Source organism: Plecotus auritus (assembly GCF_963455305.1).
Source record: "Plecotus auritus genome assembly, chromosome: 4".
Taxonomy (NCBI): domain Eukaryota; kingdom Metazoa; phylum Chordata; class Mammalia; order Chiroptera; family Vespertilionidae; genus Plecotus; species Plecotus auritus.
In genome coordinates this window covers 136347460-136365179 of record NC_137775.1, presented here as the reverse complement: position 1 = coordinate 136365179, position 17720 = coordinate 136347460, and the positions used below count along the sequence as shown (strand labels likewise).

Here is a 17720-nt window from a genome sequence, read left to right as displayed (position 1 = left end):
TTAATGCTAATTACAACCTACTAAAAGTATTTTAGGACTCTAAAGTGGGCTGCAAAATAAAGTCTGAAAAGGCCTGCTCTAGACACAACTGTGTTGTTTAGATTTTAACTTCCTAGGTTTTTGTTATTGTTGTTTTTAATCCTGACCCGAGGATATGGAGAGAGAAGGAGAGAGAAATCGGTTGCCTTCTGTATGGGCCTGGACCAGGGATCCAACCCACAACCCCGCTATATGCCCTGACAGGAATCGAACCAGCAACCTTTCAGTGCACAGGATGACGCTCCAACCACTGGAGCCACTCCAGCCAGGCTAGCCTCCAATTTTCTAAGTCGGGACCTCACAAGAGTATATGAGCAGACAAACTTTGTGGACTGATCTCACACCAACACAGATCAGTCCTAAAATCAAAATCCTTAGAACAAAGTAAATGCTACCCATTCAGTGACCTATAGAGCAAGGAAATTAAACACAAATGCTAAGCAATTCACTAAAAGTATTTAACATTCTTGACCCTCTGGGAGAAAGCAGTGCCTTTGGGGGAAAAGTTTTTCTGCTTGAGAGCAAATTCTCGGAAGACAGAAGTCACTTTAACCCAAGCTGGTGGCTGAATTTTTAATAGTCTCTCCTTGGCATAAGTCCTAACTAAATTGTTCTGTCTCGCTCTTACTCAGCTAATAAAGAAGGTATTACTGTATAGTGATTTGAAGGAAACTGGCGTAGCATCTTTCTCATTTTGGGGGTGATCATTTGAAAGAAAAGATAAGGACTAAATACCGTTGAAACATGTGGATGCTATGCTACTAAGCAGTATTTCCTGACTCCAGTGACTATTATGAGAATGATTGTTTGCCAAGGGGACAGGAAAGTTAGAGAGACTCACACTGGCACATGCACAGATTCAGCATTGCCCTCATTAACTTCAGGGGCCCCGATGTGGGTGGTGAAAAGAGGACTAATGTGTACTTTAGGATGTTTCAGCGGGGTGCTAGATTCAGAGGAACTTGCTTGGAAGTTTATGAATACTTTTTATTATGGTAAAATATACATAACATACAGTATACCATTTTAATCATTTTTACACACACAATTCAGTGGCATTAAGTACATTCACAATGTTTGCAACTGTCACTACTACCCATTTTTAAAGCCTTTTCTTCATCTCAAACTGAAACTTTGGATCCATTAACCCCTCATTCCCCACTCCCCTGCCCCTGGTAACTTCTATTCCACTCCCTGTCTCTATGGATCTGCCCATCCAAAGTCCTTCAGTGTAATGGAATCATACAATATTTGTCTTTTTCTCTCTGGCTCATTTCACTTGCTAGCCAATATCTTTTAATCACCTCTTTTTTCCTGAAGCCAGCACTAAGGGATTTTTTTCGTGAGCTCAGGAAAGTTTATGACAATGAGATTGCAGCTGCCCGGCATCCTGGGGACTGGTAAAGGAGCATCCATGTGTCCAGAACTCAGCTTCCTCGCAACTTTCCCTACACGGAGCACAGCCAAGAACCAGGGCAAAGGCTGGGAGGGGCCCGCGCCCTGAAGAGGACACAGTGCACTCAAGGGGAACCCACTGGACCCTCACTTTTATTTTATTCTTACATTCCACAAACTTCTCACAAGCTCCTGGGAACAGCTTACTGGAGTAAGAGGAGAGAGGAGCTGCCGCAGCGGGCTCACCACAATAAGGAGTGATTGCAAGGAAAGGAGAAAGCCAGCTCTCACTCACCTCGGACGGCCACCAGTCATCACTGTCTTCACACAGTAGAATTGACATTCCAAAGGACCGTCCCGAACAATCCACCCATTCACTGGATAAACGGAGAGTGGATCCAGGCACTGTGCAAAGTGTGTGGAGAGTGGTTAGGAAGGCTTGGCACTTGCCAACAAAAGGCTACATCATGGTCATTATTCTTTAAGAGAGACTCCCTTGTAATTGGAAAAAAAAACACACAAAAAACAGTCCTCAAAAAAATATATATTCCATATAATAAAGAGATAATATGCAAATGGTTGACACGCCATCATGCCATCACAGTCCATCACCAGGAGCCCACAGCGAGCACATGTGGGTGGGCAGGGCTGCGTGCGCGGCAAGGCACACGCGGGTGGGCGGGGACTTGATGCTGTGTGCATGGCGCCGAGACGGGTCCCAGTGGCTCTGCGCAGCGATGCTGAGGGTCCTGGCGGCTCCATGCGGCGAGGCCTGGGGGTCCCGCGGCTCCATACAGTGCGGAGGCAGGACCCCCGGCTCTGGCCTACCTCTTTGGGGCAATCCATCGAGGAGCCCTGGATGGGTGGGCGGGGCCTACCTCTTTGGAGTAATCGATCTCGGGGCTCCCACACTGTGAGAATGCACTGGCCAGGCTGGGCCCCCTGCCTGAGTGCATGAATTTCATGCACCGGGGCCTCATATATATGAGAGAGAGAGAGAGAGAGAGAGAGAGAGAGAGAGAGAGAGAGAGAGAGGGAGCCCTAGCTGGTTTGGCTCAGTGGATAGAGCGTTGGCTTGCAGACTGAAGGGTCCCAAGTTCAATTCCAGTCAAGGGCACATGCCTGAGTTGCGGGCTCGATCCCCAGTAGGGGGCGTGCAGGAGGCAGCTGATCAATGATTCCCTCTCATCATTGATGTTTCTCTCTCCCTCTCCTTTCCTCTCTGAAATCAATAAATATATATTTTTTAAAAAAAAGAAAAAAGAGCTTACTTTCCCATATGGTTCTGCTTCCTATTCTCTTAAAAAGAGAGAGAGAGAGAGAGAGAAAGAGAGAGAGAGAGAGAGAGACTCCCAGTATTTCCCTTATGTTGGTATATCTTGAAGTTTGGAATTCTAGGCAAGGGTAACTGGACCTGAGTCTCAAAACAAAACAGTCATTTGGAGCTGACTGCTGCCATGCGAATACCCACAGAATTGCCCATTCCCCTGATTGGCTGAGAGGATGTGTGGTAGAGAACAAAAAAAGCCCCGGTTAGAATATTAAGCATCCTCAGGAGAAGAGTGCATCCTGAGAAGAGAGGCTTTAGTCCTCTGGGTTTGGTCTTAAAAGGGGTTGTGAGGAAAAGGCGTAGCAGCGCATGATTCATCCACATCCCACAGGAATGGGGCTGACATATGAAGGCACACGTACAAAAATTGGCCAGGGCATTAACTTTGTCCCTCTGGCCATGCCTCAGAGCCTCGCGGAAGCTCCATGTGCCTGGAATAGCCTGTGTCAGGCCCTGTTACATGACACACCTAATACGTGCATGATGCCTTTTCTCACCAACGTGCCTTGAGAGGTGTGCAAGCGTTTCTCTCTGGGCCCTCCCTGAACTCACCCCTCCTGCCCTTCTCTCCCGCTGCAGCACGCTGTCCAAGTGCTGCCACGCGATGGTGGCCATCACCTACCCCTTCACCTGGCAGCACACCTACATCCCCGTGCTGCCACCAGCCATGGTCGACATCGTGTGCTCGCCAACCCCCTTCCTCATCGGGCTGCTCACCAGCTCACTGCCACTGCTCAGGGAGCTGCCCCTGGAAGAGGTGAGCTCCTGGGATGTCCCTGTGCCCTCCTGTGGGGGCAGAGGGCAGAGGGAGGTGCTGCCTAGGGGATGTCTCTGTTCCCTTCCCATGGGGGACAGAGGGAGGTGCTGCCTAAGGCTGTGTGACAAGCAGTGTCAGGGGAGCAGGGGACCCCACAGCTTTATTTATGAGATAGCCACCCCCCGCCCAAGTCTGCAAATAGGTCCTTTATCATATCAGTAAAAAGACAACCGCCAAAATGTTTTTAATGATCAAGTGCCAGTTTTCAGGTGTGCATCCAGGTGGGGAGTCTTACTTGGCAGGTCTGTGGTTATTGAATCCCAGCCCCTTCCTCTTTAGTGTCTGTCCCCGAGCCCTGAGAACGCCCAGCCACCAGAGAGGGAACAGCGGGCACTAAATGCCGCCACTCTCTCCTGACCCCTGGGGAACACCTGCCCTGAAAGTTAAACGGGGTCCCCAGATGTGGCTCCTCTAATTGCCCAGGTGGTCCTAAAATCGCATTAATATTAACCAGGTGTGGGTTCGAGCTGCAAGAAGTTTGGATGCCTTATGATCCCTAACATGGCTCAGTTCAGTCCCATAGGGTGTCTGAGAAGGAAGGAAAAAGCCCCTTCAGGCCTGGGCAGGGTCCTGGGATGTTAGAGCCCATATTCCAGCTCTTTGTGGAAACCTGGCGGCCATCCAGGCCCTGCTCTTCCTCCCTCGTGTGCTGAGGCCTGAGTGAAGGTCTTGCCCGCAGGGCCCTGCAAGCCAAGGCCCGGCACCTGCGTCACCCTGGTTCTGGCCCTGGGTCTCAGGCTGCTCTGGGGACAGAGGGGAAGGTGCTTTATCCGAAAGCCTGACTGATGAAAGCCCAGCAGCTTGATTTGCTCTCCAGCTGGATCCACGGCTCTGGGTTTCTCCCTCCTCTCCCATTAAAGAGAAATGACAGGGCCAGTTGGGTATCTGAGAGAAAGGAGAGAGAACCCTGGGTGTGCAGAGACAGTCAAGTGGAAGGGGCACAAGTGGGGCCTCTGGCCTCTTTCCCCACCCCAGTAACCCATGCACTGAAAAGCAGCCTGAGCTGAGAGGCTCTGCCTTAGCCAGTCGGGAGCAGGGCAGGGAGTCCAGCCATGGCACACATATGTTCCAGCCTGTGGTTGCAGTGTTGAAAGCATGGGATTCAGAAAAGCCCTTGCTCCCCACCTCCCTTCTTCATCACTTGTGGCCACAGTGGCAATGTCAGGAAACCACAAATGGCCCATTCCACCCCACCCCCACTGCCTCTTTGGGTGCCAAGATGGAAACAGGCTAAGAGTCCATCGCTATATCCCAGAAGCCCTGCTGACAATAATAGTCCCTTTTCCTCATCTTGCAGGTTCTTGTAGTCGACCTCGTCAACAATCGGTTCCTCAGACAGGTGAGTGAGAGGGCCAGCTTCAGCCTGCTGCTCGCTCTCTTTTTACCTCTCTGGTGTTTGGGGCTCAGCTTTCCGGCTCTGCGAAGGTTCCTGGGTGGGCCTGGGTTTGCAAAAGAGGCCGGTGGGACCGGGCATTCCCAATCCCCAGCCAGGGCTGGACTGAGGAGAAGCTAGAAGGCAGGGGCCAAAGAGGGTGGGTTTAGCAAAGTATTGATCCCCATGTCTTCTATCACAAAATGGTTTTCTAACCATTAGACTCTGCATAGGCTTGCCTATAGACTCTTGTACTTTTCAATATGCTTTTAAAGAATATTTGAGAACAACATTTATGATATAATAAGTGGAAAAAATTAGGATGCAAAATCATATACATTTTTTGCGTGTTTTTTAAAAAAGGAGAAAGAATCCTATATAAGAAAGAGGTAATAAGCAAATTAACCATCATGCCCTCACACAGGATGGCTGCCCCCATGTGGTCACAAGGTGGCCACCACAAGATGGCCGGCAGGGGAGGGCATTTGTGGGCCATCAGGCCAGCAGGGGAGGGCAGTTAGGGGCAAACAGGCCTGCAGGGGAGAGCAGTTGGGGGGGACCAGGCCTGCAGGGGAGGGCATTTGGGGGCAATCGGGCCAGCAGGGGAGCAGTTAGGCGTCGATCAGGCTGGCAGGAGACTGGTTAGGGGGTGATCAGGCTGGCAGGTAGAAGCAGTTAGGGGCAATCAGGTAGGCAGGCAGGCGAGCGGTTGGGAGCCAGTAGTCCCGGATTGTGAGATGTGAGTGTGACCGCCCCACATTGGGCTGCCAGTTGCGAGTGTTCCCCCCCATGTCCCACATGGTTCAGGGTTCAGGCTCTGTAGGAGGCCGCACGCAAGTGAAAGAGACTAGAAAATATTAATTTGGAAATATTGGGGGCCAGGCGGGAGCCCAACTCAAGGGGAAGGACTCCACCCCGCTCTGGCCTTGCTATCCCTTTTATTAAGACTATGGGATACACCCATAGCCTTTACTTATTTTTTTAAAATTTAATAAATCTTTATTGTTCAGATTATTACATTTGTTTCTCCTTTTCCCCCCCACAGCTCCCCTCCACCTGGTTCCCACCCCACCCTCTGCCCTTACCTCCCCCCAACTGTCCTCATCCGTAGGTGTATGATTTTTGTCCAGTCTCTTCCCGTACCCCCCACACCCCTTTCCCCCTGAGAATTATCAATCCACTCCCATTCTATGCCCCTGATTCTATTATATTCACCAGTTTATTCTGTTCATCAGATTTTTAATTCACTTGATTTTTAGATTCACTTGTTGATAGATTTGTATTTGTTGTTTATAATTTTTATCTTTACTTTTTTCTTCTTCTTCCTCTTCTTAAAGAATACCTTTCAGCATTTCATATAATACTGGTTTGGTGGTGATGAGTTCCTTTAGCTTTTTCTTATCTGTGAAGCTCTTTATCTGACCTTCAATTCTGAATGATAGCTTTGCTGGGTAGAGTAATCTTGGTTGTAGGTTCTTGCTATTCATCACTTTGAATATTTCTTGCCACTCCCATCTGGCCTGCATAGTTTCTGTTGAGAAATCAGCTGACAATCGTATGGGTGCTCCCTTTTAGGTAATTAACTGTTTTTCTCTTGCTGCTTTTAATATTCTCTCTTTGTCTTTTGCTCTTGGCATTTTAATGATAATGTGTCTTGGTGTGGTCCTCTTTGGATTCCTTTTGTTTGGGGTTCTGTGCACTTCCTGGACTTGTAAGTCTATTTCTTTCACCAGGTGGGGAAGTTTTCTGTCATTATTTCTTCAAATAGGTTTTCAGTATCTTGCTCTCTCTCTTCTTCTGGCACCCCCATAATTCGGATGTTGGTACGCTTAAAGTTGTCCCAGAGGTTCCTTACACTATCTTCAAATTTTTGGATTCTTTCTTCTTTTTGCTTTCCCGGCTGAGTGTTTTTTGCTTCTTTGTATTTCAAATCTTTGACTTGATTCTTGTGTTCCTCTAGTCTGCTGTTGGGTCTCTGTATAATATTTTTTATTTCAGTCAGTGTATGTTTAATTTCTAGTTGGTCCTTTTTCATATCCTTGAGGGTCTTGTTAAATTTATCAGCATTTTCTAGGGAATTCTTGAAAACCCTTATAACCATGGTTTTGAACTCTATATCCAGTCGTTTGTTTTCCTCCATATCTTTCATTTGTGATCTGTTTCTTTTCTCCGCATTTTCATTGCTTCCCTGAGTTGGTAGGGTGGCTTTGTATGCTAGGTGTCCTATAGGGCCCAGTGGGTCAGCCTCCCAGTTACCTGAGGTGGACACTCTTGGTGCACCCCTTTGTGGACTGTGTGTACAGCCTTGTTGTAGTTAAGTCTTGATTGTTGTTGGTGTCACTGGGAGGAATTGACCTCCAGGCCAATTGGCTGTGAGGACCGCTGTGTCTATAATGGAAGAACTGCTGTGCTGGAGACACGCTTATGGGGCAGGACTTGTTTCAGTGGGGCTTTGGTGCTCACTGAGTCTGCCTCTTGAATGTGTCACTTATGGATGTGAGTAGTTGAAATCTGGTGTCATCTCACACTGACCACTAGATACACTAGCTTCTGGGTCTCCAATGGGGTGCAGGTCAGCTACTGTCTGAGGCCACCTAGCAGGAGCTACAGTGAGAACTACAGTTTTCTCCTCTTTGCTTGCGGTTTGGAGGTTTTGGAGCTGTCTGACCAGAGCTGCACTTTGTTAGGTTAAGCTGCGATAGGGCAGGCCATTTATATGTAAAAGCCACTGCGTGGAGCTTGGGTGGGTTTGTAGATTGTGTGGGTGGGATCTCAGGGAGTCACTAGGCTAGGGCGTGGCAAACAGCGATGGCTGCCAGTCAACTGTCTCTGCGTTTCCGCTTTTCCAAGTCCCCGCGTCCCACGCCCTAGCGCAGTAAACAATGATTGCTGGGTGCACCTTTCCAAGAAAGTCACCCTCACTTTCCGACCCAATGGCAGACAGTCCAGCTTCTCCCCATAGGAGTTTGGGTCCCCCGCGTCTCCCCAGAAACTGGAGTTCGGAGTAATCGGGAGCTTGTCTCCCTTTGGGTTGAAAAAAGCAGTGCTCCCAGTCGCCCGCCGCCAGCCCGATTCGCGCGCCTCCGTACCTCAGCTTTTCAGCGCTTGTGCACGTCTCAATGCTCTTTGCTATTTCCTTTTAGTTGTAGAACTTCCACTCAGCCAGCTTTCCCGTGGTTCTGGGTGATAGACGTTTTGTCTTTTAGTTGTAGTTTTGAAATTGTTGTGCAAGGCAGCAGTTTAGGTGTTTACCTATGCCGCCATCTTGGTTTCTCCTCTACACCCATAGCCTTTAGGCAGGCAATTGCAATAATAGCCAATCAGCAAGAATTTACATAAGACTAAAAGGTGGAAGTTGCTTTAGCTACCATTGTCTCAACTAAACAGTGGGTGGTTGGCTCTGACCTTTCAGAGCTTCAAGGTTGACCAGCCTTCCGTGTTCCTTGTCCACACCTCTCTGCTAGTGAAGGCAATGGGCGGCTTCCAATAGTTGGCTTCCGACTGCCAACATCCCTTGAGGGGTCCCAGATTGGAGAGGGTGCAGGCTGGGCTGAGGGACACCCCCCAGTGCACAAATTCCGTGTACCGGGCTTCTAATACATATATGCCTCTAAACAAATTGGAAAGGAAAACTCATCAAAATATTAATGCTGATTGTGGAAGAATAAAAGGGAGACAGATTATGAGTGACTTTAAATTGTTTTCAAACTTTCATGTATTTTCTATGATTATAAACTACTTTCATTATTAGAGAAAGTAATGCACAATTATTTCCTCATTTATCATTTGCCAGAAAGGTCTAACTCCTACCAGGTCTTAGGGGTATTCTATTGCATTGCTTTTAAATTTGGAGCTGCCACCCTGGAAAGTTCTGTCTGTTGTGGTAATGCCATTTTCTATCCTTAGTTCCACTCACTTTTACTTCCCAAAGGCCCTCAGGGAGACCCTTCCCCAGGGCTCTCCAACTCTGAGGCCCAGTTAATAAAGCTAGTTTTTTGTTTGTTTGTTTGTTTTTATTTGAGAAAGACAGACATTGATTTGTTGTTCCATTTATTTATGCATTCATTGCTTAATTCTTATATGTGCCCTGACCGGGGATCAAAACTGCAACCTTGGAGTATCAGGACAATGGTCTAACCAACTGAGCTCCCAGCCAGGGCCGTAAAACCAGCTCTGATCCACTGGTCATCTGCCCTGGCCAAGTGCCCTGACCAGCACCAGCCACCCTACAGGGTAGGGCAGTGGGAAACAGTTCTTGGGTAGCCACTAAGTTCCAAGCTTTTTCACAAGGTAATTGTATTGTATTTAATATTGTTCCCAAGCTTTATGAGATATTATTGACATAAAACATACATAAGTGTAAGGTGTACGACATGATGGTTTGATATGTATATATATTGTACAGTAATTACCAGAATAAGTTTAGCACGGCCATCCCCTCACATAACTACCTTTGTGTGTGTGTGTGTGTGTGTGTGTGTGTGTGTGTGTGTGTGTGTGTAGTGATAACATTTAAGATCTACTCTCAATAACTTTCAAGTGTGTAATAGAACATGATTAACTTTAGTCACCATGCTGTACATTAGAGCCCCAGAACTTACTCATCTTAGAGCTTGGACCAACATTTCCCCCAACCCCAGCCTCTAGCAGTCACCATTCTACTCTCTATTTCTAATGAGTTTTGGGGGTTTTTTAGAATCCAAATATAAGTGAGAACATACAGTATTTGTCTTTCTCTATCTGATTTATTTCTCTTAGCATAATGCCCTCCGGTTTCATCCATGTTGTTGCAAAAGGTAGGATTTTCTTCTTTTTTATGGCAAATATTCCTCTTTGTGTGTGTGCGTGTATCTGTGTCTGTGTGTATGTGTGACGTTTTCTTTACCTGTTCATCCACTGATGAACGCTTAGGTTGTTTCCATGTCTTGGCTGTTGTGAATAATGCTGCAGTGAACATGGGATGCAGATACCTCTTCAACATAGTGATTTCATTTCCTGATGTTCCATCTACCCTCTCTCTCAAATCATTTTTTTAAAAATATATTAAAAAGAGATTATGCTTTCTCCATTGAGTATTCTTGGCTCCCTTGTGAACTACCAATTGACCATATATGTGTGGCTTTATTTCTGGACTATTGATTCTGTTTCGCTGGTTTGTGTGTGTGTTTTTTATGCCAGTACCATATTGTGTTTTTTTTTATTTATTTCTATTTTTAACTTATCTTTATTGTTGAAAGTATTACAGATGTCCCTTTCCCCCGCCCCCATTGACCCCCTTCACACACACCCCGTACCTACCACACTATTGTTTGTGTCCATGGATTATACATACATGCATATAAGTTATTTGGTTGATTTCTTCCCACCCCCTTTCCCGCTGAGATTTGACAATCTGTTCCATGCTTCCATGTCTCTGGATCTGTTTTGTTCACCAGTTTATTTTGTCCATTAGATTCCACATATAAGTGAGATCATGTGATACCTGTCCTTCTCTGACAGGCTTACCAGTACTGTACTGTTTTGATTACTTTGTTAAAGTTGGAAATCAGGAATTGTGATGCCTCTAACCTTGTTATTCTTTCTCAAAATTGCTTAGTCTAGTTGGACTCTCTTGTATTTCCATATAAATGTTAGAATTGTTTTTTCTATTTCTGTGAAAAATGCCATTGGCATTTTGATAGGGATTACATTGACTCTGTAGCTCATTTTGAGTAGTATGGGCATTTTAACATTAATTCTTACAATCCATGAACACAGGATATCTTTTCATTTACTTGTATCTTCAATTTCCTTCATCAATGTCTTGAACATTGCACTTAATCTTCACAATGAGGTGGATATTGACAAATGGGGAAAGTGAGACTCACACAGCTTGTAAGAAGTGGAATCAAGATTCAAACCTCAGACCTCTGTTGTTCCTTCCACTAGACTGTGCTGTGCAGGCCTGCCGGGCAGTGCACCCCATGTGTCCTACTGGCTGGGCACAGCATCACCTCCAAAAGCAGGGCGATGGCCCACCTGTCCTTTCTGCCTTACAGATGGACGACGAGGATTCCATCCTGCCACGGAAGCTTCAGGTGGCCCTGGAACACATTCTGGAGCAGAGAAATGACCTGGCCAGTGACCAGGATGAAGGGCCCCCCGACTGCAAGCATGGTTAGTGCTCAGCCCCTCCAGACTGCATCTCCCTCCTCGTTAGGGAGCAAATGGACAATGGCCAAGCATTCCACTTGGCATTGGGTTAAGTAAGAAAATAGGCAAGAGAGAAATGCAAGGAGAGAAACTGGGCACTCAACTTACTCACCTGGATCTCATTTTAACAATGAACTGGTAAAAGTTCTCTCACCCTCCCCCCCACCTCCCAATTTGGCCCTAAAATATCTGTTTAAAGTAGGGAAAGGGCCTTGATCAAGAGTACTAGTATGTACCTGGGTTGCAAGTTTAATACCTGGCCCCTGTCAGGGCACGTGCGGGAGGCAATCACATCGATGTTTCTCTCTCTCTCTCTCTCTCTCTCTCTCTCTCTCTCTCTCTTCACTCTACCTAAAAAAAAAATCTCTTGCCCTAACCGGTTTGGCTCAGTGGATAGAGCGTTGGCCTGCAGACTGAAAGGTCTCAGGTTCGATTCCGGTCAAGGGCATGTACATTGGTTGCGGGCACATCCCCAGTGGGGGGTGTGCAGGAGGCAGCTGATCGATGTTTCTCTCTCATCAATGTTTCTAACTCTCTATCCCTCTCCCTTCCTCTCTGTAAAAAAATCAATAAAATATATTAAAAAGAAAAAAATTCTAAAAAAAAAAAAAATCTCTGGAAAAAATATGTTCTGGTGAGGATTAACAACAACAAAAAATAAGGAAAATAATAAAAGGATAAAAGGGAGGGAAAGAAATAATTTAATAACTGGGTAACCTTTTTATGGGTCAGTAGGATTTTACCTCGAGAGAGCTAGAAGTTGCTTGTATTACCAGTTGGCTTGTCTCAGAGGCTCTGACCTCACCCGCTGGCCCTTCCTCTTGCTCAGGCCCTGAGTCCAGCCCCTTGAACCAGGTGGTGTCTGAAGCCTTTGTCCGCTTCTTCGTGGAGATCGTGGGCCATTACTCCTTGTTCCTGACGGTGGGTGACCGTGAGGAGAGGACCCTGCAGCGAGAGGCCTTCCGCAAAGCCGTCTCCTCCAAGAGCCTGCGCCGCTTCCTGGAGGTTTTCATGGAGACCCAGATGTTCCGGGGCTTCATCCAGGAGCGAGAGCTGCGTCGACAGGATGCCAAAGGTCAGAGGGCATCTTCCCTGCATCTTCCCTGAGACAGATGGAGGTGCCCAGGCACAGACGGGAGCAGCTTTCGGCCACCTCTGGAGAATGTTCATTTTTGCACGTCTGAGCTTCTGAAATTACCCTGATGCCTGTCTCCTCTGACATCACTTCCCCCTACTGGCCTGTCCAAGAGCACTTTCCAGGTTCTGGTGACAGGTCCTCCATTTGTTCCATTCTTTCCAACTCGAGGAAACTCTCGTGGACACCCTTTCCTTCCTCTCTGTGGTTCGTTTGTCTTTTCCACAGGCCTCCTCTCGTCCCTTCTGCCCCTCTTTCCTGCCCCTCTCTACCATGGAGCAGGCAGGAGCCACCTGGAATGGGACAGAGGAGAGAATGGCCCACACCCTCTGGTGAGCCTGCCTGGCTGGGAGCTTGTGGGTCATCCATTCCCCTCCCTCACTCTCTCTCTTCGTGGAGTTCATCTCTCCTACCTTCTTGTCCCTGTCAGCTGGGTTCCATCACACTTCCGGGGATGGGAGAGGGGGAGGTGTGAGAAAAGAGGATGACATCATTCCTGTCTCTTTCTTATGTCATCTTAAGCCCTTTTGGGAATCTGACAACTGAAAATGTTGGGAAAGGCTGTCACAGATGGGAGTTAGACCTGAGTAGGGGCGAGGTGCTCACCACCAAGGAGTGGCTGAGCAGCGGCCAGGCAGGGTCCCAGGGTAGCCGCTGGCCCAGGCCTCGGTGTCCTCTGGTGCTGTGATGGCACAGACTGAGTTAAGGAACCAAACCATTCCCAGAGCTCCTTGCAAAATAAAGACAGAGGCTGGCCACGCTTCCAGCAAAAAGTTGATCAGATGAAGGGACCTCTTAAATAGAAGGCCTGCTGGGTACACATACTGGTAGGTATCTGTTTACAGACCACTATTTGATAGAGAGGCCCAGACGTCAAAGCTTAAAGGCAGTACGGAAGGAGCCCACTGCCCACGAGGATCAGAGAGAAATGAAGACAGTACCTGAGGCTCAGACCCGGGTGAGCACTGAGGCCCTGAGAGGTGGCCTATCCCGCCTTCCTGAGGTCACAGGTGGCAAACAGATTCCCAGCAGCCACACCACGTGGCCAGGCTCCCTCTGTATGGGAGAACACGAGGAAAAGGGAAACTCCAAAAGTTCCTGAGAGCCAGGACCATCTGGTTCATCTTGAAACCGCGTGCCTGGCACAGTGGAGACACTTGGAAGGTGTTTGTTGAGTCAAAATAGGATTTCGTGTGGGAGCCGGCTTTACAGCTTTCCAAAGACAGTTATTGCACAAAGTTGGGCAATTATAGGGGTCATAAAAACTCTTATAAACCTATGATTCAGAGCATGTTTAGAGGAGCAGCTCATCTCAGAAGCAAGTTCCTCTTTGCTGTGGCAGTAAGGAAACGGGTATGGTTAGAAGTGCCCAGAGAGGGAACTATACTGACTGGGATTTCTCTTGTCAACAGGTCTGTTTGAGGTCCGTGCCCAAGAGTACCTGGAGACACTCCCCAGTGGAGAGCACAGTGGTGTCAACAAGTTCCTGAAGGGACTAGGTAAGGCCAAGGGTCTCAGTCCCCATCACCAGCCTCTGGTCCGTGGCTCCTGGCCAGTTCCTCCACTGGAGCCGGCTCCTAAATAACACAGAGCTCTCTGGCCTGTGCTGGGCAGGCAAAGTCGGCATTGTGGCCTCCTGTTCCAGTATGACTCCAAAGTATAAACAGAGGACACAGAGGCCCCTCCCCACTCTCCTGGGCTCCTGGGCTGTCTCACTACCTTCGTTCACGTCATCTCCCTCACTCCCGAGTCTTCTGGGGCACCGAGCTTAGGAAGCAGGGTGAGTGGAAGCAGGCAAGGTATCTGGCAGCACAGAGCTGGCCCAGCCTCCCAGTGCCCGCAAAGTGGAAATGTAAAAGTGAAAGGACTACGGCTTACTCAGTAACAAGGTCCTTGCTGGGAAAAGGATGAAGAATAAATCAACAAAGAAGAAGGAGGCCCTGGCTGGGTGGCTCAATTGGTTAGAGCGCCGTCCTGATATGCCAAAAAGAAGAAGGAGGGCGCAGGCCCCAGTGAGGAGGAGCCGCGCAGTGAGGACCCCACGAAAACCTGGGGAGGGTCCTGCTTGTCCCTCACAGGGTGGACAGAGGGCCACTTGGGGCGGGACTTCCCACTCACCGCACCACTGGGAGTTTTCTCACTTGGCTCCTCGGGGACCGTTACGTTCAGAGATTCCAATTTACCATTTCAGAAGCAGTGTCTCCAGCTCTTCCTTGAGTCCGAGGAAGACCCCTTTTCCTTGGGGAGGTGCAGAGGCTGTGAGGCAGGAAGGGAGGCCAACACCAGGAGGGGCACAGAGTGAGGCTCCCTCCGGGCTGGCGTAGGAGGCAAGGTTGTCCACACTGCAGCTGCGGTGAAAAGGGAAGATTTAACTCAACCTCCTTCCTCTCCTGGTGAAATGCTCCCTTTTTCTTTTTTTAGGCAATAAAATGAAGTTTCTCCACAAGAAATAACTCTCAGCCTGGACTCGAAGAAAAAGTTCCTCCCAGAACAACCACGTGTTTAAAGACAGTCCTGGTGGCCTTTCTGAAACGTCCCCGGTCATCCCAGCTCTGCTGGGTCAAGGCCAGGGTGGATTCTGGCCGCTACTGGGTTGAGGCCAGGCCTGTCGCCGACATTCAGATGGATTGTTTTGGTTGCTGGTTTTGGATTTTTAATTTTTTTTAATCTTAGATATTAAAAAAAAGAAAAATGTTTGGGTTTTCTTTTTATTATGCCAGGGCTAAGAAAACTATCCTGCCCTGTGTCATCTTTCCCTGGCTCCCCCTGCCTGGCATTCCTCCTCTGGGCCAAAGTGGGGACAAATGCGGGTGTTAGGGAGATGTTGTGGTGACCCCAAAGACACTGGGCCCAAAGGTTCAGGGCAGAGCCCTCGGGGAAAGGATTGGCCCTTCTGTGGAGGAGTCGGATCTGGGCTCCAAGGATTTGGGCTTCCGGGGAGAAGCTGCAACCAGAGTGGCCAGTGATGCCACCTGGTGGCCGAGGCCATTGCTGTCGGGCCTCCAACTCCTCTCCCAAAGGGGCCTGACTTCTGGGCCTCTTCTCTTTTCTCTTCGAAGCCTTAGCACCGTCCACTGCCCAAGCCAAGCCGTCCATGACTTTTGAGGTACACACAAACAGAGGAAATTGTAAGATCTGTTAATAAAACGTTCGTAGGGTCCCAAAGTGTATGGTCATAAAGTATCATGGAGCACACCCTATAACACATGAGACCACAGCTTTGACCCTACTCCCATTTATACCGTATGAAATATTCCCATCTCATTGTAGGGACCCAGATCAGCAGAGACAAAATGGTGGGTGGATAAATGGAGGGACCTTTGTAAATGAGAGAGAGCATCAAAGTTTGGAGACAGCTTCGTGAGACTTGTGCAGCCATCAAGGCAGCTTGCCCTCCTGCAGGGGACCCAGCGGGTTGGGCAGCACAGGTAAGGTCTCAAAGCAGGCCTTGGCACCACCGCGGCCACCCTCCGCCCGCCCGCCACTGCACACCCTCCAGTGCATCCCCTCTGGATGGCACCAGCAACCACGACAGAACACACAAAAGATGTGCTCTGATCATGGCAATGGCCCTGGCCTATGCTGCCTGGCAGAGGCCCTTAGCCTTTAGGGCGCTGGGAGCAAGGGACCTTCTGAGGAAAGAAAAGAACAAGAAAAAAATGAGGAGGTTGACTTCTCATTCCACATTAGGGATTCTTACCTGGAGTCATGGACCATCTCTCCAAATTATGTCCAAGACTTGGTGTGCCCATTCATTTTTCAGGGGAGAGGATGCATCACTTATATCAGATTCATAAAAGGTTCCAAGGACCCCCCCAAACTGATGGGAGCCAGGCTATGCATAACAATTAACCCGGGTAGGTGTGCGCTCTGGGGTTTGGGGGGAAGACTGAAGGAGAATCTCTGCGTGTGGGGGCTCAGGAATTGTACCTAACAAGCTCCTCAGATTAGTTAACTTTATTAATACCAGTATTCTGCCCAGAAATGATCATTTTTAATATTTTGGAATATACTTTCTTTTCTAACTTATTTTATATTATATTGTTTACTTAACACCGCCAAGTGAATAAATATACCTTTTATCAATATTTCTAATGGTTGTATGTTCTATTTTATAGATACACTGAAAGTTATTTTACCAATGCTCTACTCTCACGTGTGCAGGCTATTTTCAGTTTTTAATATCATAAAGGGCATTGACAAAAGCATCTTCATACAAGTATCTCAGCACATTTGTTCTATTTTCATTTTAATGTTTGCTTGAAGTAGAATATCCATCTAGAAAATGCCCAGGCTGACAGACCTTCACAAATGACCATATCTGTGTGACCAACGCCCAGGCCAGGAAGCTGACCATCATGGACCCCAGGAGCCCCTCCTGCCACCTTCCCGATGTCCCTCCCATCTACTCTGTGGATGTTTAAACTAAATCAACTAACAAATTGTCTACAACTTGCAAAGTGGGAAGGTAGGCTGGGGAGGGTCAGAAGCAAGAGAAAAGGGTAGAGTTGTGACTACTGCCCATAGTCTAGGGCAGATTCTCGATGGGCAATACTGTTTGGGTTGAGCAGAGCATCAGTGCCCTAGATCAGGTCACCATCTGTCCAAAAACCAAGACCTCTAATTCCATCAAAGCATGCATTTTCCATGAAGAATGTGTTGTGTTTAGAAGCATTCATTACTGTGTTTCAATTCACAGTGAAGCACAAGGCCGTGAAAAATAGTTGGAGCAGGATTGCCGGTTGGGTTTCACTGCCATGGAATATCGGAGACATAGGTGGACGAGGGAAGTGGTGGTGAGAGCAATTGCAGCTGGCAGATCTTGGTAGGAGGCTGCAGGTAGCAAGTGTGATGGGTAAGAGGAAGAACGAATTCTCAGAAATTATCACAAAAAACTCTTCGTACTCATAAGAATAATGATATCAGCTGCCGTTTATGAGTACTTTTTACCCATCGCTGTGTTGAGTTCATCACGTGTTATTTGAACACTGGTAGGTAAGCTTGAGGAACTGTGTTTCCAGAGCCTAAACCCAGGCCCTGGTGCTTACCAGATGTTTGCTAACCAAAGAAACAGTTCCCACAGCAGCACTAAGAGTTACTCTCTGTCGCAGGCAGCAGGCTCATTAGAGATGGATGCAGGGCCCACAATGCAAAGGAGTCAACCTTGCTGACTGGGAGCCGTTCCCAGCATCTCTGGTACTTTGTCTCAGCACTAAGCACCTAAGAGACCACATTAACCATCAGAAGGTTGCTGGTGAGTGTGAAGTCAGAGCAAAGGGCACTGGAGAGTGGAGGGGCATCACAGGAGGGGCGGGGAGCAGGACAGACCACTCTCTCCCGGAGGGCCTGTGTCTTGGTTAGTGCTGGATAACCCTGCTGACTCCTTGGTCCTTGGCATCCCTGCCACCCCATTCCTTTATCTTCTATGAGTGAAATTCAC

At 48.1% G+C, this 17720-nt stretch overlaps 1 protein-coding gene across 1 annotated transcript in view; it reads left to right on the top strand.

Annotated features, from left to right (window-relative positions):
* The window catches only part of DENND2A (DENN domain containing 2A), a gene marked incomplete at its 5' end in the record, with an annotated part of 104163 nt that extends 87795 nt beyond the window's left edge, over positions 1-16368 (top strand). The window contains 6 exon segments of the mRNA XM_080665272.1: positions 3344-3521; positions 4879-4920; positions 10992-11109; positions 11975-12220; positions 13693-13779; positions 14702-16368. Of these exon segments, the coding sequence (XP_080521398.1) occupies positions 3344-3521; positions 4879-4920; positions 10992-11109; positions 11975-12220; positions 13693-13779; positions 14702-14733 (703 nt within the window). The 3' untranslated portion in view covers positions 14734-16368.
* Positions 16369-17720: the final 1352 nt, after the last annotated feature.